Genomic DNA, 23,935 nt, shown 5'->3' with positions numbered 1-23,935 from the left:
ACCCCTTAATACTTTCTAAACAGGGAACCAAGGTCTATTTTTTTTAACAACCTTTTTATTTGGACCTACCAAGATCATCCTGCTGCTCGATTAGGGACATCTTGTCGATTAGGGGCATCGACACATAGCAGTGTTCACGCATCCCATCAATACCAGCATAGTTTACTCGCTGATGGCGATGGATGCGTGCTGAATACGGGTTCTTCAATGCCTTCTTGATCTCAGTGTGTAGCTCATGGGAGCTAGGGAATTATGGCCAGAAAGGAACAGTTAATCAAGCCTGCTGCGAATGGCTCCATCCCTCACACACTCCCACGGCAGCTGAAGCACGCTCCATGGCTGTTAGACAATAAGTGATATGAGAGATAATCATGGAATGAACATACAACATAGCTGCCTCTGTTGACATATAATCTCATATCTAAAATTTGATCGACTAAATTTGACCCGGTTCAGAACTTTTTAACTTGAGCCTTAAAAGAAAGTCTGGAATCAAATCACAACTCCAAGGTACTTATATTCAGATACAACTTGTAGCCTTTCCCCTGATACAACCATATCTGACACTACACTTGAGCTGTTTGTTTTGGTAAAAAAAAAAAAAAGAGACTGTTTTAGAGATATTTAATTGTTTGATTTAATTGAGATTGATAATTTAATATTTAACTGTAAACAGCATTGTTCTAGCCAAGCTGTGACATTAATCAGAGATGTTCTAAGATTGTTTGTGACTTGTGACAGTGCTCCCGAGTATATAAATAATGGTGTCATCCGCATTTGGATCTTAGTGTTCAGGACAAACGGATAGAAGATCATTGATATACAACGTAAATAGCAATGGACCCAGAATAGATCCTTGGGGAACACGTGTGGATATACTTAAGAGGTCTGATTTATAATTCTGAACAAATATAATTTTATCCACAAGTCTCTGAAGAAAAATTAAAACTTAACTTCAAATTAATTTAGACATACTGTAAGAATTGCGTGGTTTACAGTGTCAAAAGCTTTCGTGGTCAAGAAACAACGCCCGACAAACCCACATTTGTCTAAGAAGATAAATACAAAATAACTATTTGCCATTTCAGTTGAATAATGTGCTCTGAAGCTAAATTGCATTGGATGCATAGCAAATTAACTAGTAGATAATCAGTGATTTGCACCACCATCAATTTCTCTGCCATCTTTGAGACTATTGGTAAAATACTAATAGGTCTAATTACGAACAGCATGAGAATCTCTACTTTTCAATATAAGCACTACAGCAAATGACTTCCAAGCACATGGGAAAAGGTAAAAGGTAGTGTAGTGCATCTCATTTTCCCCTCCAACTTTAAAATCGTCCGAAATTGTTGGTTTACCTTTGATTTATTTAATTTTTTTTGTAAATGCCGTTTGATTTAGTCTTTGCACGTTCGCTTTGTAAACACTAGGTCGGTACTTCCGCCTATGTCACGCGTGACCTTTCAACGGGATTACATAATGCGCGACGAATCGCAGAGTTAAAGCAAGACCAGCATTTGTGGCTAAAAAGTATATAAATGTTTATTTGTTTTAGAAAATGGGCGATCGTTTCGCTAGATAAGACCCTTATTCCTCGGCTGGGACCGCAAGCCCTTCGAAGCTGCATTGAAACTGCAATTTCGGACCTTGAAAACCGTTGTACCCCATTGAAGTCCACTATATGGAGGAATAATCCTTGAATGTTTTCCTTAAAAAAACGTTTCTTTTCGACTGAAGAAAGACATGAACATCTTGGATGACGTGGTGGTGAGGAAATTTGGTTCCACTTTATTTTGATAGTCCACTTTAGACATTCTACTAACTATAAGTAACTTTACAACTACAAGTCAACTAACTCTCATTAGACTATTAGTAGACTGTAGTAAACTGTCAGTAGACTGTTAGGGTTCAGGTTAGTAGAATAAGTTGACTAGTTGCCAAGTTACTTATAGTCAGTAGAATGTCTATTGGGGGACCAACAAAATAAAGTGTTAGCAAATATTAAGCAGACAGTCTACTAATACTCTAATGACAGTTAGTTGACATGTAGCTGCAAAGTTACTTATAGTCAGAATGTCTAAAGTGGACTATCGAAATAAAGTAACCGGAAATTTTAATTCTGAAGTGAACTAATCCTTTAAATTCTCTGTTTAGTTATTTTATTACTACATCTGTGAGTCAAACATTTTAATGGACAAATATCAGTTCACTTTAACTATAAGATGCTTCAGTAAAAATCAAATGAATACGGAATTTAACCAAAATACCCTAACGAAGCAAAATAGACAAAACAATTCATCCGCTGATAATCAAAGTTTTTATTTGAAACTGAAAAGGTAAAGAGAGGCAACCCTACAAACACAATGTGAGGATTCACGATTCATCTGACCTTGGCTTGATGTTTTCACTCTGATGCTCTTTTCTCCTGCATTCAAAGGACACAACTGTGTATCTGAGCATGATCAAACCTCTCTCACCCAAAACTACACAATACAGTCAAAATGAAACATGCAACCCTGAACACAAACAAGTGCGTGCAAACCCCTCCGCTCAGTCCAAATACAGTTTAAAGTGAAAAATAAACATATTTACACATTTATCATAATTTCTTAGATTTCCCTTATTTAATACAAAGCAAATGGCAAATAAACGAATGCTTGTGGATGGAGGATTTGTTGTGGATGATAGTTTCTTTTTATGAAGGGAGAAATATACATCAAACTAAGAATCACTTCCAAGTAATCATCAAACCCTTCAAACAGGTGCAAACTGAAATACGTGAAACCGTTTGCAACTTCACAAACACACCAAGGAAACCAGTCCTGTATGCATTAGCGCTGCTGATGCCCTCTTGTTGCATCTAACCATTTGAGTCATGGTATATTGAATAGCTCTACAGATTTCAGCCAAAAATACAAACTATTTAAGATAAACCCAAGTTAAATGTCTATCGAAACAAGCTGTTTTCAAAGCATAATACAACATGTGGAAGTGGCAGGCAATGTAGAAATTCAACTGTAATATGCTCACTGTTATAGAAATGGCACGCACTCTAATGCAGACGCCCTCTTCCAAATCCAATAGTCTCTAGTTGTGGGGTGTAACAATAACTGGAGGAGAGGACTTAACTGTGCCAGGTCCCAAAGCTTCAAGTGACATTATGCCAAACCACTCTTCTTTGGCTCACATTGGACAACGTAACAATGAAATCATCTTCTCCTCCCTATACTCCTAGCCAACTAGAGGAGTTGGTGGTGGTGTCAGGAGAGCGGCTGATTGGGCGTCTCAGTGGTGTGGGGACACAACAGAGCGAGGGCTACCGCCGGGAGCCAGGTATCTTTCCCTGGCGTGTTTCTCACAGAACATGTTGTCCTCCACCCAAAAGTGACCGCGCATCTTTAGGTTGAGCCCACATTCTGTACAGGTGTAGCACTCTGGATGACGGAAGCAGTCATCTGTGATCCTCACAGCCTGAGTGCTGAAAGGAGAAGGAGAATTATTTTAAAGTCACTGAACACAAGGTCTGTTCTATAACTAAGTGAGCTATTTGCTGACTACCAAGTAGGCAGCTATCTCCTTAACGCTGGAATACACTACATGACTTTTGCCTAGATTTATGGTCTGGTTGATCAGAGCCAGTCTGCAGATTTTGAGCAGTCAGAGTTGACAGATTTAAGTGTATGATGGGCACAGACTCCCATTTTCTTTAGCTTCAGACTCCGATTTCATCCAGTTGGAGGATATCAAACATGTTTAATATTTTGAGTTGATTTCAGAACACATTGTTTTCATTTGTCAGGCATCTCCTAGCAATGAAGCACATGTTTCTGTGTTAGTTTGTTGTGCTCGGAATAACTTGAAAGTCTGGTAGTGTGTGAACCAAGTTCATAAGGTGCTTTATGAGATGCCTTTTAAACAGCACTGAAGTACTGGCACTGAAGTAAATTAGATTGTTGTCTATCTTTTGGAACAATGTTCTTGTTGAGGACCCACCTAAGGTGCCTTAATGTCTAGGTTTTGAAAAGTGTTTGTCTCACTTCATGAAGGTGTTGAAGTGTAATTCTCACATGGTAATATACAAATGAATAACCACTGAGATTGTTTTGTCTCAGTCCTACTCAATCATCAACTTTAATAAATGTGAAAAGATGAGAACGATTCTTCCCTTAAGGCTAAACATCACACAATACTCATCAAGTTATCGGCTCAATGACCTCTTATGCATTATGCAATCCCAGCGTGCCTGTGCAAAGGACATTCAGTACAATGGAGTGTGTGCAGAAACTGAGGAATCCAGGCGTTTTATCTTACACAATACTGGTGCCACATTTTTCACAGGTGTGGTGTTTCTGCACTCCAGATACAGAGGACGTGACCTTGGAAGGGCTTGGTGACATCTTGCTTGGATAAAGGATGGCACCCTCTGTGAATACAAAAATAAAATTACAGCGTCTGGTGGGACATCATTTCCCTTTTACCTCCACCCACATTGACTTTGTCCAAAGCTCACCTTCACTTACAGCAGTTTTCAATTTAAGCTTAATGTTCTTTAAAACATTAGGCATGCACTAAAAACTTTAACACCATGGTGTCTTCTGACAACACTTCAGAACACTTCTGACAACACAAACAACACTTTCTGATGTTTTTCTTTTTCGATTGTTTTTTATAACCAACACCTAAGTTGGTCTATTATTATGGTTTCAATAATTTCGGAACAATCTTGAAAAATGTGAACTAGACTTTATTAGACATTCATTCTAAGCCTGTGACATTAATTCCCCAACACACTCCGTTTATGCTGTCTTACAAACCTTTCTCATCAGCCTCCAGCACCTCCTGCAGCATCTTGAAGGTGTTGGATTGGCGAGGAGCCGCACGCGATTCTTTGTTCTCCTGAATCATCTTGTACACCTCTGATTCTCTGTCAAACCTCTGCATGGCAAAGTCTGAGCTGAAAGAGAGAAAGAGTTCAATCATCTACAAGTTGAACTTGACACCACCTTTAAAACACAAGCAACCAGCAAGACACAATCCAACAGTGATGTGTATATCTGTAGTAAGAATGAAGGGCCTCAGTAATCTTCTTTCATCTCAATCTATGGATTATTTAGAAAATATACCCACATTAGTGTAACATTATGGAGGGATCAGTCCTGGTTTTGTACTACAGAAGATATAATTACAGTTGCCTGTAAGGCAAAAGTGCGTATGCTTTCATGGCAACTTCATAAGTGAATTTGAGTCTATGGATATTGTATAATGTCTGCTGTGCTATTTTGAGCATATTATGACTCGTCTTGACAAGAAACTAATATTTTCGAAGACAACACTTTGACAAATTTCATATTAAAAATCTATGGTGTGTTAGGTAATTGGGTATTTTACATTATGGAAAAAAAATATACAAATTAGCCTTTCCACATTCCTTGGTAGCAGAGATCTCTGTATTAAGTAAACTTATGTGGATTTGAGTCATTCCTGCCAGGTAAATCTCAACACATGATGTTTCCATCAAAGTATAAGACTTTTTCTCTCCAATGTTCTTCCCTCACTCCCGTGGTCGACCCTAATCTCTCTGAATGCAGCAATCAGCAGAATGTACTCGGGGAGTAAAAAGATTGGGGTAGAATATGAGTGGGGCTTTGAGAAATGGTGTGTGTTTTAATGACAGGGTTAATGGGCTGATTAGAGTGCAATTACAGTAGCCGTCCAGCGGGAGGTTTATGGCTGCATTTTTATGCATAGTCATAAACAGAGCTTTCTCGCACACATGGGCATCCTATAACTGCTTTACACATATTGGACCTTTGCCGTACAGACAAACTATACAGCCTAGAGGAAAACATACATGCATGAGAATAAACACTTTACCCACACACATACACAACTGTTCAAAATTGAGATCAGTAAGATTCAACTTTTTTTAACGAAATGAATAGCATAAAATGTATGTGAGTGTGTGAAGTATTCATTTAATCATGTTAATTTTTTTTTCTTTTTTCTTTGGCTAGAAGTAGTTCTGAATGGCCAGTAACTTAATTTAGAAGCCAAATATGCCGGTGAGTAAAAAGGTTATTGAAACCCTGCATGTCTGTATTTATCAGTTTTGCCTGGATTTAATATGTTTGTTGGAATAAATGTTTGCTGTATCAGGTTGCAATTGTCGTTCCTTTTTTATCAGCAAGCACACAACAGGATTGACAGGACTGGCCTTGTGATAGTTTGCTAATGAGTTAGTTGTCAAAACAAATGTTATCAGGATTTCGGTGTTGTGCAAAGGCCATGACATGGGGTGAGAAATGATTTACCAGTAGACAAAATCCAACAGGACTCTTGCCCTGACAAAAAGTGAACGCTTATTACTGTAATGTCAAACAGAGGCGTAAAAACTACAATATCAGAGTGAAATGAGATTTAAAGTGTCCGTCATGAGGGTTTTATTGAGTTTCTGGGTGTGGTTGTCACAAGAAACCTGCACGACAGCATCTCATAACTGACATGACTGTTTGTGTGTTGGAATGTGTGCTACCATATGATACTTGACAAAAAGTAACATGTCCAAGAAATGACCGAAAATTTAAAGAAAGGAGCATTTGGAATAGTCATCAGTGAGAAAAAAAAAAGTCTGAAGAGTGAAGACACTATAAATCTCCCAAAAAAATGGCATGTTCACTATCTTAATGCAGGCTGTTCAATGAGACATGCTTCAAATTGAAACCAGACAGTGAGTTTGAGTTTCCGCTGAAAACTCTCCCAGCACCTCTCAGTTCCCCATAGGGTCGACGGCTAAATTCATGGGGCACAGGAGAACATTTTTATGGGTGCGCCACCTCAACTGTCTGGGACCAAAGAGTTGGTTATAGAATAGGGGATCATAGGGGGTCAAAGGAACCGGTTGTCCCCCTCGTGTTGCATCCACAATCCCCTGACATGAATACTACCCAACTGCAGCACTCATTTATGTTTTGCATTCTGAATATATAAACGGCACCATTTACTGAAGTAAAGACGACATGCATAGAAAAACATTTCATCCATCTGCAACCCCCCACAGATGAAATATGATTACAATCTTGCTAAACAGGCTTCAGATTGAAAAGTGAAAAGTCGACGCAGCATCATTACATTACAGTGAAGAGAACAGAGCGGAGCGCTAGTCTCACATTACAATATTTCATCTTCCCCTGCAGACTAGCCTGTCATTTGCCATGTAAGTTTGAGGAAAATATCTGAATAGTTTGGACTTACCTCAAAAGCAAACAAAGAAAAATTCCTATCCAACTAGTTCAACTCTTGTTGGAACAACAACAGAGCCTACGGTGACAACTGCACACACATACACATCTAAAACTCCGGCATACACGCACACGCACACACCCCTCTGTCGAGTCTTGACGAGATGTAAGAAAGTTGAGAGATTCAGTCTGAAAGGTGTGACTTTAGGCTGCCTAGTATTGGTTGACAGCAGAAAAGGGGTGTAGTTAATAGTTTGACATTTTCGTATTGGTTGAGCAAAAGGGGGTGGGGTCATTGGTATGTAGAAGAGGGAGAAGTGTGTGTGTGTGTGTGTGTGGGGGGGGGTAATAAAAAATATAATCCATTTCTAGAAAGCAAGACAAAGTGAGAAAAGTACAGTAAATGCATTTTTGGGTCATTAGCCATGCAGTGCGATCATTTAGCCATCTGACAGGAGCCAAAATAAATCTGTTCTGAGAACTGTTTAACTGATTTAAATGCATTATGAAAACTATGCAATTGAACCACACCTAACCTTCTTATTCTCATTTTTAAGAAATAATCTTAAATAAATAATTCAATACTGTGTCCAATTTATTTCCGTATTACATATTAATTTGTAAAAGTATAATTTTAATAGTAATGTAGATTTAAAAGTTCTTCTGGGTGACCTGAGAGGAGAGACCAGGCAAATGTGCATATATGTACCTGCGTCGAGGGGAAACGGGAGGCTCTCGATCGATGGGGCTGTGTGGAGAGTATCGCCCAGGGGGAGTTGGAGTCCGACTTGATACTGAGTTACTGCGGAAATCCACGGAAGAGATCTCCTGCAGAATACACAGACAGGTCAGAATAACGCACTTTGCAGTGTTAGCTGTACATGCCTAAGACTGTGTGTGTGTATGCTCAGCAGATGTCAGAAAAATCCCAGGATCTTCCCTCGGTCTCATACCCCATGCTGAGGCACCTGCAGTTGCTTAGAGACGTCTGGGGTTGAGCAACCTTGTGTGCGTGTAAGCTCAGTCCAAAGGCCAGAAATACTGCCACCCTTGTTTTTTTCTTAATAATGATAAAATCCAGGGAGTACCAAGATATGTAAGTGCAAATGTAACCAGCATCAGAAAGCGGTTTTCAAAATGGTTAAAAAAAAACAAATGATTAAAAAAAAAACATGAATGTGAACTACTGCTCTTCTTTCAAGTAGCCAGCAAACAACCCAGATCTATATTCCATTGAAAATCACACTCCAGCTCACACCAGTACAGTACAGTAAGAACAGTGTGACAGTTTGAACAGAAATGTATTTCAAAATCCAAATGAAATATAAGTAGCGTGGACTTGGTTGTTGATTGGATGAAGGCGCATCTGCAGTGACTATAAGAAAGGTAAGGGCATTAAACGGACAATATGATTGGAGAAGTCCTGCATACGTCTCCAGAGAGAAGTATGTGGTTTCAACGGAGGGTCGAATTACAAAATTATCTTTATGTTATACCTTCACACACAATACAAAAATTCCACACCATAAATCACACTATACCAAAATCCACATCATGGATGTTTAAGGCTGCGTTTACACTTGGCATTAACATGCGACCTGTATCTGAACAAACGCATAAGAAAAAGCTGATAAGAAAAAAAAAAACGCATAAAAATGTCAAAAGGGACAGAACTGCATTCAGATCTGTAAGTCAGACTTTGTACAGGCAAATTCCTTAAGAGTTTCCTCATGAACATGATTTGATCAACTCTGGAGACCGTTTAAAAGAATAATTAATGTAGAGACAGAACACAAACAGGGGGACAAAGATGATAAAACAAACAGGGGGACAAAGATGGCAAAACAGAGCAGGTGGGAGAGACTGATACCCACAGTGGTGTTCCTGGAGAGCCACAGCCCTGCAGAGTTTAGTTCCAACCCTTCAACAACTCATAACCTGTAGTTTTCAAATAAGCCTGAAGGACTTGATTAGCTGGATCAGGTGCTTTTAATTAGGGCTAAAGCTAAACCCTGCAGAACTCTGGCCCTCCAGGAACTGAGTTTTGCACACCTGACTTAGAGTACGTTTACATGACAACAATGTAAAACCGGTTCCTGTGCTTTTTTGCGTACAGCCGACAATGTTGTCAAAACCATTCCCTTTCATACGGATCCAGGGAAATGACTACAAAGCTATATTTAGGTCAGGTCAGTTTTTGGAGATGTCACAGTAAAGAAGCACTACATGCCTATAGACTGAACACGCCTGTGCATGATGTCACCGCTTTTTTGTAGTTTACACAAAGATGATAAAAGTAGTGTTTTCAAAAACTTGCGTTTTGAATCCCGTTTTCAAAAGGTTGCGCTTCTGACTAAAGCTGAAAGTATGCAGATCTGTCAACATTTCAGCTGGTCTTAGTGTCCAGATAATCTTTGACTGTGATCTTAGCAGGATTCTTGGCCACAGAGACCGAGTACAATCGATTTCACATTTACAAGAGGAGCAGCTGTGTGGAAAGTTTTTCGTGCCGGTCTTGTGAGTTCCTGATGGCCGTGCACATCTACTGGAACTGTTGGGAAAGAGATGAGAGTGATGGAGAAGGCATGCTTACAGATGTTTGGCCCTAATGCTGATTGATGTTGTCCTGGGCAGCTCTTTTGACACCAGCTGTACTAAATAGAGGAGTCTGTTCCCAGGCCAGCTCCAAGATGACAACTTCCACCTGGGGCTTTTTGGCTCCATCCATCAAGTTTCACAAAAGTGCAGCCAAGAGCATTTCCGCCCACTTGAAGCAATTATCAGCTGCTGTGACGATCAGTTACACTGCTGGAAAGTTTTGGCGGTAAACACTAAAGCAAACTCAACTTTAAACACATTTAGGAAGTAAGAATACAGAGAATTGAGGTAAACTGTGCCACTTTCTGTGAACGGTCAAGTCATGGGAAAAAAGTTAAATTTTAAATAGAAATCAACAAATACAAGTGGGAATCAATGAACTAATGCACAATCCCACTCCAAAGCCTTATTGGCGGCACATTATTTTCTTATGCAGCAGGAAAAAGTCATATTTCAATATGGTAAAACAATTATGTATATCTATATAAAAATGCTTCTTTTACTAACTCTTAATAAATTTATTATATTAATAAAAAAAAAGTTTTATACATTAGAATTGTATATAGTTTAGCCCATACAATTGTTAGATTAATTGGAAAACTAGATGTATTAATTTTGGCGGTAAACCAAACAGTTTGACATTGAGGAGGGAAAAAAGGCAGGAGGGGGCGCAGAGAGGTGTATATTAAGAATCCGACCACTAGGGGGAGTCATATACACGTTAAATATCAATCTTATGAAGGAGGACAGTCAGCTTCCAATTTTTTTTCCTCAAGCATTGTTATGGTTTTTATGAGTAACTCATTGCTCACAACATTTCTCCGAGTCAAAAAAATGGATTAGTTTATTTGGATAAGTTGTACGAAGGAAAGTGCCCATTTTCCCTTGATCCAAACAAAAGTTTCCTGTAGTCTAAACAACTTCTGGATGGCAGCAATGGCATCCAGGCATTCAAACAAACTTCATGGAAAAGTTTACAAGTATTTGCTTTTGAATGTCCATAGTTTGGGAACTCCTTTCCCACCATGTTGCTTTCTTTTCTCCCCGCCACCCCCACTCTCTTTCTCATCATTCTCACAATTTTATTCAAAATAAGTATGTGACTATTAATTTCAGTGCATGTTCATAGGTTTTAATTGGTCCAATAATCAATGTGAATCACACAAAGCACACTTGTGGTATTTTCTACATTTTCAAACTCGTATCAAGTGCAACCACTAAAAATATATATTTTTCTAGTTTTCAATATTTTCATCCATCAACCCTATCCCTTTGTTTCTTCCCTGTTATGTAATATAAAGCTGTCACCTGTCATCGGTTAGCAATCGGTTAGTTCTATCCTAAAACAAACGAGTCAACCTAAATAAAAAATCAAGCAGATCAATGTTGCCGTTTCTTAACACAATCTGTCAAGATTGGCAGAAAATGAGTTTCCCAGAACACACACCCAGGCACAAATCTCTGGAAATAGACCGTGCCAAGGACTTCTGTCACAAACCGACACAGACCGGGAGTAAACTACCTAGTCCAGAGCGTTGATGCAGGGTTGCCGTTAGGTGATGGAGAAACAATGCAACAGAATAGAGTTTGAAAATGAAGAAAATTAAAGTGGGTGATGCTCAGGGTAGTGCCCTTACCAAATTGCAAAAGAAAAGTCTGTGAACTGCATGTTTCAGAGTAAAGCGTGACACTCAGTGTCTGCTTGTGTGAGCCAGTTACGCTGTATGTATTGTTGCACTTTGTTATTGTATTACAGCATATCATAGATTTGTAATTAGACGTGTTTGTATCGGTTTTACACCAAAATAAAAGCTCAAGTTTAATGCATGAAAGTGAAGAAATTAAGACATAAGTATTGTAATTTTACTACCATAAAGTAAATTAAGATACTGATTATGAGGGGAGACTTGACAGCTGGACATACAGTAACATGAATCTGGTGAAAAGAGGAGGAATTTTCCAGGCTAGGTAGATGTATGACAAGATTACACCCCCTCCCAAAACAGTGACACAAATGGCCCGCTGAGGGCTTGCAGCTGTAACTCACTGAGCTGGCACTGCTCTCGCCTGCTTATATGCGGTACCCATCAACAGCACACAGTTAAGATCTAGACAAGCTTGCCAGGAATGCAGTCAAACCCAAACATGATCAGAATGGGAGAAACAAACAGACTCAGACATGGAGGCGGAAGGAAGAGAAGGTAAACCGCCTTTGCCACTCCATTAATTGACTTGAAATTGACCTTGGCTGTTCAGTCACCAATGAAACGCAAAGTAAATCCAAACAGGTCAATCGCATTTGTGCTTGACCATTTATAGTGTTGGTGAAGTGTTTTACTGGGGAAGGGGTGCATTCCCTTCTTGCCCTGTGTCTGTGAGGATGTAAGCTGTGTTTGTGTTGGACTGAGGTTATGAGAAGGAAAGGAAAGGAAGTCCATGTGCAATCACAGGCTTTTCCTCAAAGCCCAAACACACACACACACTCACTCACTCAAGTCTATCTTCTGGCTGGCACAGGTCAGTGTGCTTGATTAGCTTTCATCCGTACCGTAATCAGGACCTTTAAACATCCCCAGGACAGCACTGCACATACACAAACATTCACACACACACAACCAGCCTATCTACAAGACCATCTGTGGCACTTGGGTTTAAAAAGTGCACAGATGTGCTGCTTTTGATGATTTAAAATGGTCACGAATGAGCTCATTAATATTAATTAGAGTATGCACTAATATTAAAATTAGAACATTCCCAAAAAATAAATACAGACAATTACAATAGGGTGTGTGTGGTAAGGACCCTTACAATAATTTACCATGGTACCACTGTTTTTTTTACCACCGTCCACAAAAATACAATAGTTAAAGAGGATGTTAAAACATATCAGAACTCTTTCAAACAGTGTTAAGAACATGTCAATTTGTTTCACATGTTACCACAGTAACCAATGTCTTTAATGTAGAAAAATAGCCATATAACCAAAAATATCTCTAGTAACTATGGTATTTTGATAAACTATGGTTACCATAAAAAATGTTTTGTAAATTCAAAGAACATGTAGGTGAAGGCAACTAATGTGTTATATTTGTTTTCTCTTCTGATAAAACTGATGTTTTTCTAGTCCTCTTCTTGCATTCAGGCACTAAGCATGTTTTTCTGAGTTTCGACGAAAACTTTCAATATCTGATTTGTCCTGCGTTACTAATAAGTGTGTAGTACTTTGAGCAGATTTATTAGGTTAAAATTATGATGTTCTCTAAAAATAAGCACTTTTCCATTCAAAAAGGTGAATTTTCTATTTTTTGTCTAGTTTTCATTCATGTAATTTGAGAAAATACAGAAACTCAAGAATATAATTAACATTACATTATTCCCTATTTATTTTCCATTTTCCATTCATCTTATGACAACAAGGTGGGGTTGTTTTCACATTCAGCCTTCGGGGGTGGGGGTGGGGGGTTAATGACAAATGGGGAAAGAATCAAACGTAATTGGCTCTTTTTAACTGAAAGTTAAGACTGCCTTACATGCGTTATATTGAGCTTTACAATTTCTCTCATTCATTTCTATGAGTTTATCTGCCCCTCCTTACTCCGTCTCTGCTTTTTCCATACAAAAATGTGCACACAATTGCATGCGACTAGATTTAGCCTGCTTTTTATGATGGTTTCAATTTTCAAAGCTATCACCGAGTATTTTTATAGTGACGTGCCATGGGTTTGTTTAAGATAATAATGTAAAAACCACACGTATGATTTTGATTTAGCACCCTTGCGGCACACTTGAGCACGACAACTCCCTTCTACACACGAGCCATAACATTTCTGATTGGGGCTTCCTGCCGCATGATTAATTTTGTGTGGTACATATGGCATGAATATGTATCAGAGGACACAGTGCAGCACATGGTGGGGGAAAAATAAACACTGTTCACTTTGAGATTAGGCACAGGGGTCTAGCACACTCGCTGTAGCCAAGTCTTCAGCAGAGCTTCATGGAGATGTAGAGAGTTTATTCGAAGTAGTTAAGATCGCTCGCTGCAGATCAGGATTTACAGATGCTGTAGTCAGCATGTTTCATTTTGAAATACTGAATGGTTTAGTCTGATTGGAGCAATGCATTGTGGATGCTTCCCAAAAGAACCTTAAGTACAGCTTTAGGGTTACCCACCTAGATCTTAAAACACTTAGCTGCATCACAGTGATATGTAAAACACGAAAATGAGGAAAACTGGGGGCATATGGACGATCTGAAACACCAGAACCAGAGTATGACATCACCACCGGCTAACATTCATCTACCTCAAGGGAAGATCATCACAAGACTAATGGAGAAACAGATGGGAAAAGGGGAGTAATGAGGATTTCCTGGTTATTTTCTTTTTCCAACTTTATTTCTGGAAATTAAATTAGCTTGTGTTTCATTAAGTTGTAAAATGTGTTCATTTATTTGTAGTCCCGTTTAATTTTTGTTAGTTTCAGTTAACTTCTATCTTTATGTGTGGACTTTGTTTTAAAATGAGTTTCATTATATCTGTCCCTGTATATTTCTTTTGATCCTTTTGGTTGGAAGAAAGAAATCTTATCTGGTCAATACCTGTCCTGCCTATTCTTGGTCCTGTTTATAGAAGTTTTACAAACGTATTAGAAAAACAAGAGTCTCTAGATCAGTGGCTATTAACCAGGTGTCAGAAAACTTCAACCTCAAGATGACTTGATTAAGATAACTATTTTGCACCCTCAAAACAGGACTCCTACAGTCTTGAAAATCTTGAATATATGAGGAAACCTAATTGTTAAAATGTAATTTTTAGACTTAGACAAATTCTCAGTGTTAAGCGCGATGATATAGTAACATATTATGCTGAAGGCTGCTTTTAAATGAACATTTTCTCAAAGCAAAACTTACAGCTAGTTTACGTTCATTGTGTTTTACCGTGAAATGACAGGTCCGTGTCTTTATTAAAATCAACACATTAAATGATTTATTTCTCATCCACCCGTGACCCACCCACAATTTTTGAAATGTTTTTGTTTTTTTTGACCTGCCGATTTGAGTCAAAAAGTTAGAGAACCACTGCTCTAAATGATACATGCAAAACAAATTGGACCAATGACCTTTATATGAAAATTATATGAACAAAATTCCAAATTGGAAACCCACATGACCATCTGATTCATGTATGCTGTAGAAATCTGAGTTACAAGCGAAAACATCTGTCGAGATTCGAAAGGGATTGTCTCACCGTTTTGGTCCGTTAGAAATGTTAGAAAAGCATTTTTTAAAACAAAACAGTGGAAATTGATCGAGACAGAAATAGGATATCATTTGACCATCTGATCCAGGAATGTTAAAGCATCCGGAACAAAAAAAAAAAAAAAAAGTAAATTAAATTAAACCTAGATTCAGATAGATGTGGTAAATGCGTGTACATAACCCATGCCCTTCTTATCTCCTTAAACTAATTCAGACAATCTTCATTGGGCAGATACATGTGACTTTGAACTCATTCAGATGCCTTTGATTTGCGTGTGAGTGTGGTGTAAGGACACGCATGTTTACTAAAAGGACAAACGCAGACGTTCAGCATGTGTAGAGAAACAGAGACAATGGAAGAGAAATTCTAAGCATGTGTTTGCATGTTGCTACTCCAGACAGCGTGACACGGTCCTGACCCAAGTGTCACAAGATAATGTTATTATGTTTATGTGAGGAATACTATACAGCAACTATGCATGACAGCTATAGCAAGTCAAAATTAAAATACAATTTCAACAAATAACCAAAGGATATGCATCATACAGCTGCAACGAACACATGCGGACATGGTTAAGATGTTTAGTTGAATCTGTGATGGTAGTTGATGCCAGCTGTGCTGGTTTCTGTAGCGCACAAACGTGTGACCTCCAGAGACTTTTATGGTCTCTACAGTTTAAAAACGACGGTGCAGTAACCTCAAAAACATCCAAAGGGTGACCGTTTTACAGGCAGATGGGAAATTGACAAGACAAAGGTGTATAGAATTACAGAGTGAGACTTCCTCTGGGCAAAGAACGACTCGCATAGACTAGGGATTCTCAACCAGCGGGCCAAGACCAAAGGAAGCACACTTCCCAGGGATGACTTAAAATGATTTAATAGAAGACAAACCAAGCTTTACAATAAGCTAAATGGATAAAAATTACATTGTATTTCTTATTTTTACTTATTTCTTCAATCTTCAAGAAATAAGTTAAAAAACTATTTTCTTTTTTTTCTTAAAGGAGTCATGATGTCACGGTGGGGGAATTTTCACACCGGCAAATAGACTTGCGACACCGACCAGGGGCGGGGGGTGGATTTACTACTTATGCCTGTCTCCCTTGCCAGGGTATGGGCCGACCAACCACAGATCTCCAGATTCCTGTCTTTGGCCATTCTTTCCAGCTGGTTCCAGGTGTAGCCCATCTTGGTGATGTCAGCCTCAAGGTCACATCGCAAGGTGTTCCTTGGATGGCCTCTTCTCCGCTTTCCTTGGATGTTCCACTTCAATGCCTGGCTGTTGATGTTGGTTGATGTTTTACGAAGTGTGTGCCCTATCCATCCCCATCTTTTCCTGATCTCTTCCTCAACATGGAGTTGGTGAGTGCGGTTGGTACTAATGGTGTCAGAGAATTCTTCTGAGACAGCTGTTAATAAAGTTAATCATCCTCCAGGCTTCCACTCCATGCAGCAACACTAACTTCATGTTGGAGTTAAATAGGCAGATCTTTGTTGCGGAGGACAGGTCTCTGGAGTTCCAGATGTTGTTGAGCTGTATGTAGACCACTCTTGCTTTGCCAATCCTTGCATTAACATCTGCGTCTGTTCCATACTGTTGGTCAATGATTCTGCCCAGGTAGGTGAAGGACTGGACATGACCGGATCTTTGTCTTATTCAATGTTAATGGTGAGGCCAATCTGAGATATAGTTGACACTACATCCGTTTTCTCTTGTATCTGCTGTTTGTTGTGGGAGAGAAGTGCAAGGTCGTAAGTCCAAGTCATCGAGCTACGTCCACAAGGTCCACTGTATTCAGTTCTTTTGCTCTCTCGTGGATTCTTTCATAATCCACTCAATGGTAAAAAGGAACAGGAAGGGTGAGAGGCAGGTATCCTTGTGGATTTAGGGTATAACATTGTTTATAATTTGAGGACATCTGAGACTCTGTTAATGTCATGGATATTTAAATCACTTTTGCTTTTGAATTCGCGATTGTGGTGGTAGTGGTACTGACCGCACATTTTACAAGATATTTGTCAATGACCCAAATGATCAGGATCTCTTGTGCATCAAATCCTCAACCATCATCTTTGTCAGTCATCTCACCTTAATTTTGTCACGTGGAAAATTATCATTTATTTAACTGAGCTCCAATAATGGCTCGTTTTGTGGGATTGTTTTGAAAGTAAAAATTATTTGATAAAAAAAAAAAAAAAAAAAAAAAAAAAAAATCACGAATGACTAGAAAAGTCATGTAAATTCATTGGTAATAAAAATGTTAAACATTCAGCAAATGAAACTTCTGAAATTATGGAATCCATTTCATTAAAAAGTTATTGCATATTATAATAACACTCCTGGAAAACACACAGAAGAACTATAGAAGAAATATATTTGAGGGCCTTCAAATACTGTCTTAGACTATGGGATTTTGGTACAAGCAAAGTGACCCAGTGCAGATCTGTGCAAGAACCCATTTTACCCAGTGTAAAATGTGGCAGATCTTCTCTTGTTGATACCATGTTCAAAATTAAGTCCTGAATTAAGTGAAGGGTTCAAAAAAACCTCAAAAGTTGACCTCTTTAAAGAAAAAAAATTTAAATTGCGCTCAGAGACGCAAGTACTCCGCTGTTGGTACACCTACATGGTTTGGTGGTTGATGCATAATATGACTATTGGTGTCCAACTGGATTGCAGTTTTTCCATTTATGTGAAACATGTTTAACAGTCTCACATTCAGAAATAAATACTGCCAGAAGACTAAAACGTCATGTTGTAAACAAGGTGAACTGGGACATTTGCATTTGTGTGGCCAGAAACTGTGATGCACAATTTAACAGGTGGACAATGCCAAGGGCATATTTTCAAAGTACGCCACAAGGAATTCAGTGTGCACACGGTGGTCGAAAACAGTGCTACCATAACAGCCTCAGAGTGCATTGCATGCTGGACAATAGCAGCACACACTTCTTTTCTAATGAAGAAATGTGAAAGTGGTCCAACTGTAGCCGAGAATCAAACTCATTAGGCATCTGGTAATCATTAGGACCTTGTTAAAGCTGTGGACTTCATGAAGATTATCATGGCCCCCAACCTCCTTTCCACACTTGAATCTAACCCCAGAAAGAGGAAAACTGAGTGACAAAAACAGCCTCAGTCACCACTAGTTACCATGTCTGACTGTCCATAAATGGATGGAAGTTAACCTTTATTCAATCTATTTTGTTTTTGTTTTTAGGACTCTTTAATGAATGAAATGCTTCACATGCAAGTCATAGCTAAGTCATAGTAGGTCGAGCTTAAACCACGTTAAATGTCAGTTCAAGTCGTGACATCAAAGTGTGTACATTCAGAAATGTACCATTAAATGGTCCTAAAGGTTGAAATAATATACATTTTAAGAGATACAAATTGTAATTCACCGTAACCATGCTTTCATTCCTCTGAAAAGAGGGTATGCGTCAAACACAGGCATGATATGTTGTACGGTCTACAGTATGAAGAATGAACAGGAAAGATGACAAAAGAAAAACAACAAGTTATTGAATTAAAGCTCAAAGTCTGGCCCGGCGGCTCTGTATCACTCATGCTAATAGAGATAATGATCTCCATCTAAACCATGCCTGACAGTTGATGTGGTTATTGGAGTAATTAGTGAGCTTTATAAACCACTGCTTGATAGGAGCCACCTGGATGAACAGTGTCTCCTGTTCTCTGCTACTGGTCTCAGTATCACTTTCTTTGTCTGTCTGCCTTCGGTTTAATTTGGTGTGTGTTGTCATGTCGGTGTTAACGTCACAAATACTTTTCTTTAGGCCCTGAACCTGGTCCCTTGTTTTCAAAAAGTAAGCTGCACACGCACGATGTGCGCACCAAAATTTTGTACTGTTCTTACGATAAAAATTACATTATCTGGACTCTCTGTGAAGTATAAGAAATGTACTTATATCTTGAATAGTATAAGGAATACTAACATATACGGCTTTAGAAATTACTTTTGGAAGTAATTCCTAGTCTAATGTGACAGAGCAAGAGAAAGATTCTTGGTTACCTCGACAATGTATGGAATGTTGCCAGTCCATTCAGGTCTATTCAGTAAAATTGCACAAAAAAAAAAAAAAAATACAGGCCCCATCTCTGCACGAGCAAAAACTGCCCCATAAACCCCAGCAGGTTTAGGTCTTTCAGATCAGTTGCCATGGGACGGTATGGTGACTCTGATATGGTAAGACCCCTCTAGATTTATCAACAGCAGACTAATAGTGTCTAACACACTTGCAAAGTTCAACACAGAGCCCCCATGTTTTCAAGTCCAACCTGAAATAGTACTTTGTCCCTGTGGAGCGTCTCAGGAAGCGAGAAAAGGGAAGAGAGGTGGGAGGAGGAAGACAGACCAAGCCAAAAATGATTTTAGTCTGTGCTCTGGAAGCGCAAATCTTATTAAGTCTTCAACGAGAAGCAGTCTAAGGAAGAGAGGAAGCTGACGGGTAAGAGACTTGTTTTGAGGCTGGGACAGCAACTGATCGACCGTCTGCTGCGGGCCAAGCCTTTATTTGTGTTCTGAGGCAGAGACCGCAAGCGAGCGCTCCATTGAGCCACACCCCCTGCCCTGAGTGAGTGTGCTCAGACAAACACACACACGTCTGCCATCAAACACAAAATAGAGGGTGAGCCCATCTTTTTAAGAGTAGGGCCACTTCACCCAGCTGAACTGATTGAGAGAGGAGATGGAGCATGCCAGTATTCTGCCACACTGAGTGGAAACAAATGAGAGAAAAATATTTAAGAGAGGACATTTTTGTAAAAAGAATATAAATATCACATTTGCATATGATACTTCTGATATTTTGATTATATATGGCTAAGAGAGTGCGTTTGCACCCGTGATAGATTGTAACTACCGTATTTTCTGTAAAATAATTGGTACCGGCTCAAAATCGCATCGGAGTCCAAAAATCACGTGATGTCCGAGTTGGTACTACATTTGAATTTAAATTTACTTTGTGACCGCTAAAAACTTATGTTATAGTATAAATATCGGTAGTATGAATTTAATCTTGATGTACTAGATCCGCTATGCTGTTACGGTCATGTGACCTACCAGCATCAGTTAACTTCCATTCATAAATCCTCTCCCATGGCCTGATGGGATAGTAAAGTGTCCATCGAATGCGCACTTCAGAATCTCGGCAGTAGTAGTAGGTCATCTAATGAAGTTAGATGGACTTTTCACCAACTGTTTTTCGAATACTATGTATTTTGACATACTACTCTTCTGGCGTACCTTTTTCGTATACTATACAGTAGGGAAGTAGTTGATTTCAGATGCAGCGTACAGTATATATGCAGGCAATAGTCACCAAGTGAGCTTTAACATATTTTTATGCAAAATATTTAGTTAAACAATCATTCTATAAGTCGAAAGCAGTGACAACAGTGTTTAAGAATGAATGTTAGTTTTATCAATTGTATTTAGTATGATGTTCTCAGTTTGGAATACTTGGAATACTTGTAATACCCTCAGTAGTGCTGTCACCTTAAATGTTTTCTTTCCAGATAATACTGCTCTGTAGAAACTGCTTAGATTGTAAGTACATATGGTTAGATGACTTCAATGATGTAAAATGCTTTTCTTTAAACAGTAGCTTATATTGCAGATATTTTTGAACATGACTATTGTATCTATTTTTAACTCCATTCATTTAGCTCGCAACTTTTGAAAGCAGTTTCAGAACTGTCAACACTGTCTGTGCACAGGTACTTGGGCAAAAGCAGGCATTAACTGTGCGATTTCAGCAAGGTTACCATCTCACGCTGTACAAGTAGATCACATGCGATGTAAAGCCAAACCTCACAATTTATGTGCTCACACTATACAGTCCGATTGTCGAGCTGCTACTTGACTGCTCACTATGTTTGAAATATGCACGATAACCAACCGTGACGGGTTGCGCTGATAGACCATGATATTGAGTATCCAGAGATATCGTCAAAAGCATCAGCTATCGATATCAAGAGGATTTGGCATTTCCAATTTATGTATTAAATTGTTATTATTATTAAGATTAGGCCTGCTTTTATTATTAAATTGCCAATTCAAATAATTTGCCCCGCAATAATTCATAGCACATAACCACATAACAGATGCGATGCAAGATTAATAAAAGTTTAGATGGATTAGCTTACTCATTTAAAATTATTTAAAAACATTTAGATAGGTTATACAATGAATAAAAGGCCTATAATCTAAATTATTATCCATCTATAATATGTCCGAACACTGCAATAATCAGTCAATGACAATTAAGAGCAGCTTTATTTCAAAAACAAAGTTCGCACATTGCTTGTGTGATATCCACTGACTTGTCTTCATGACTTAAACGGAAAAATTTCCATTATTGCCACATGCCATTTTTCTTTATCACTAATTGCAAAATGATAAACAAGTTCACATTTCCAATGATAATAAAATAAAGTAATTATTAAATAAATTAGAAAATAAAGTTAAACAGGGCGAAGAGGCGCCGGTGTACCCGCAGATGGCTTGGAAGACGTGGGTAATGGTTTGTCCATTTTGCAACATGAACCGAAGGTAAATTGCAGCTAGTTTGATAGCGAGTTTATACATCTTTTAATTTTATTTCTTGCTGCATTAAATATGAAATGGTTTAACTTCTGTTTTCTCGCAGATGTGAGGGAAAAAACACTGTGTTTAGGGCAATCGGTTTGCAGCTCTGCTTCAACTGTGCGATTCCCTCATGAGTGGAGATCAAAATTTCAGACATGCCAGAAATTCATCTGACCATCTGATTGCCGGTTGGGAGAGGTTAATTGCCTCTCGCTTCCCTCTGTACACTGCACGACAATCGTCGCACGACAAAGCTAAAAATCGGCCTGACTTCGCACAAGTAAGAATTTGACTCAAAATCGGACGAAAATCGCACAGTGCATGCCCAACCTAAACCAGCTTGGTGCATTGCTTATTTTTATCTGAACCCTTAAGCCCATTCACAGGAGGCGGCCTGCCACTATGGCAACCCTCAGCAACCACAAAACAGTCACCACAGGCAACCCAGCTGGGTGATCGGGCACTAATAGCAATGGAACAGGGAGTGATCCGTTGCCAAAGCCACTCTAGGTTTGGCTGCACATCTCCCTCCCAAGAGTACCATCATCAGCATGGGCATATCCTAATGGACTGAACACTTCTTTCCACCCACTGTTTTCCTCCTCAAGGTGAGTGTGCTGTAAACAGGATCATTCTCAAATGAAAGCCCTCGGAAAGATGAGTGGAAGGCTGAGGAGAGATGGTAGATAGAAAGTAGTCGACATATAAGCAAACAGTTTATTGACCGTATGATTCATAAATATGGCAAGAGCTGGTTGAAATCATCAGTTTGGTAATTTCCAAAAAAAAAAAAATTACAGTAGAAATTAAACTAGACATCCTTCAGCACAACTACTGTATATGCTTTGCTTGTTCTCAGTTAGTGCATGTCTAATTTTTCCACAAGATGTTACATAAAAAGACGATCTCAGCCAAAATAAGCTGCAAAGTTGACCAAACTTTAGCTATGTTCCAAAACTAGTGAGCGGTCATGCTACCTTGCAAATGGTGAAAGCTTTATTCTCACGGATACAAAGCTAAAGCATTTCTACAACAGAAGGCTCAACACAGGCTTTCACAGTAGTTATGTTTCAATTATAGGGGTCATGAATTGAGAATCTTTGATCTTTTGACATATAAAAGGTCATTGTAAAATTGTAAAAAAGACCGTACGCTTCAGAACCGTAACTTTCTTGTCCAAAACAGCTTTTATTGAAACCAAGCTCAGACCAAGATGTTGTCATTACGTCAAAGTGCGACGAAAAACTGCCTCTGCAGAAGATCAATGCCTACTTCACCATTGCCTCTTTAGCCCAGCCCACTGATTCACACATCTAGTAGTAAATACGAAAGAGATGCAAGTACACAGGATTACTCCAGCAACAAAACCATAGAGATACCTGAGGATTACAAGTCATTTTGAAGTGCTAAGTGTGGAAAAAAGTTATTTGCAAAACAGAACTTTAATTTTAACGAAGTTCCAGTCAGATTACGTCAGTAAGGCATTGTTCGTTTAATCACAACATTTTGGTGTGGATTAGTTTTTTTAAACAAGACAGTTCGACACAGGCTTTTCAGAGAGACTGAAAATAAAAGATGCAGTGACGACAGTAATGTCGAAATACTCAGTGTTTTTACCATGTGTAGTTTAGCACTATTGAATAATAACACTAAATAAAACACTATACTGAATAAAAAGCATGTAGAGAATTCTGCTTTTGTTGTTCCGATCTAAGCCATTTGCTGTTATCCTGAATAAAAGTTTCAGTGGCAGGGCTCAGACAGGGGTGCCAGGAATTTAGTGATTCTGGATTCTCTGCTTTTAGTGTTATTTTTATTTCTTATGCAGCTGTTGTGATTATTTTATGACTATTTGAATTACCGTTGTGTATGAAATGTGTGCATCTGATTTTAAAAAAAATAGTTGGATTCAAGTGTTTACATGTCCCGTCAATGCTTTATAAAAGCTTACGTTGCAAACGATTGTTAATAAAAAGATTAATGCCAAAACTCACATTTCTGATAGGCTCCAGCTACGCAGCACCGCTCTGCTCATACGGGTAGCATGAATAATGTAACCTGGTAATATGGGTGCCAGAACAAATACTCAATACAGGCCTAAGAGTGATGTAGCCATTATGTTCAAGCTTCTGGAAAACTTTTTTTTTCTGCTAGAACAGGAAGTAGATTCAAAGGCACTTATTGCAGTCTTTCAACAGAAACATGATCAGTCTTCCTATTTCC

General features: G+C 38.7%; 1 protein-coding gene across 2 annotated transcripts in view; it reads right to left on the bottom strand.

Annotated features, from left to right (window-relative positions):
- Positions 1-2,301: 2,301 nt before the first annotated feature.
- Positions 2,302-23,935, bottom strand: part of pdlim2 (PDZ and LIM domain 2 (mystique)) — a 63,676-nt gene continuing 42,042 nt past the window's right edge. For both annotated transcript variants that reach the window (XM_079637436.1, XM_079637437.1), the window contains exons 7-10: positions 7,951-8,069; positions 4,818-4,957; positions 4,315-4,426; positions 2,302-3,481 (exon numbers count right to left, since the gene is read on the bottom strand). In XM_079637436.1, the coding sequence (XP_079493562.1) occupies positions 3,289-3,481; positions 4,315-4,426; positions 4,818-4,957; positions 7,951-8,069 (564 nt within the window). In that variant the 3' untranslated portion in view covers positions 2,302-3,288. The remainder of the gene's footprint in view (positions 3,482-4,314; positions 4,427-4,817; positions 4,958-7,950; positions 8,070-23,935) is intronic.

This window comes from Phoxinus phoxinus (assembly GCF_949152265.1).
Source record: "Phoxinus phoxinus genome assembly, chromosome: 15".
NCBI lineage: Eukaryota > Metazoa > Chordata > Actinopteri > Cypriniformes > Leuciscidae > Phoxinus > Phoxinus phoxinus.
Note: the sequence above shows the minus strand (reverse complement) of the source record. Positions and strands in the feature narration are given on the sequence as shown.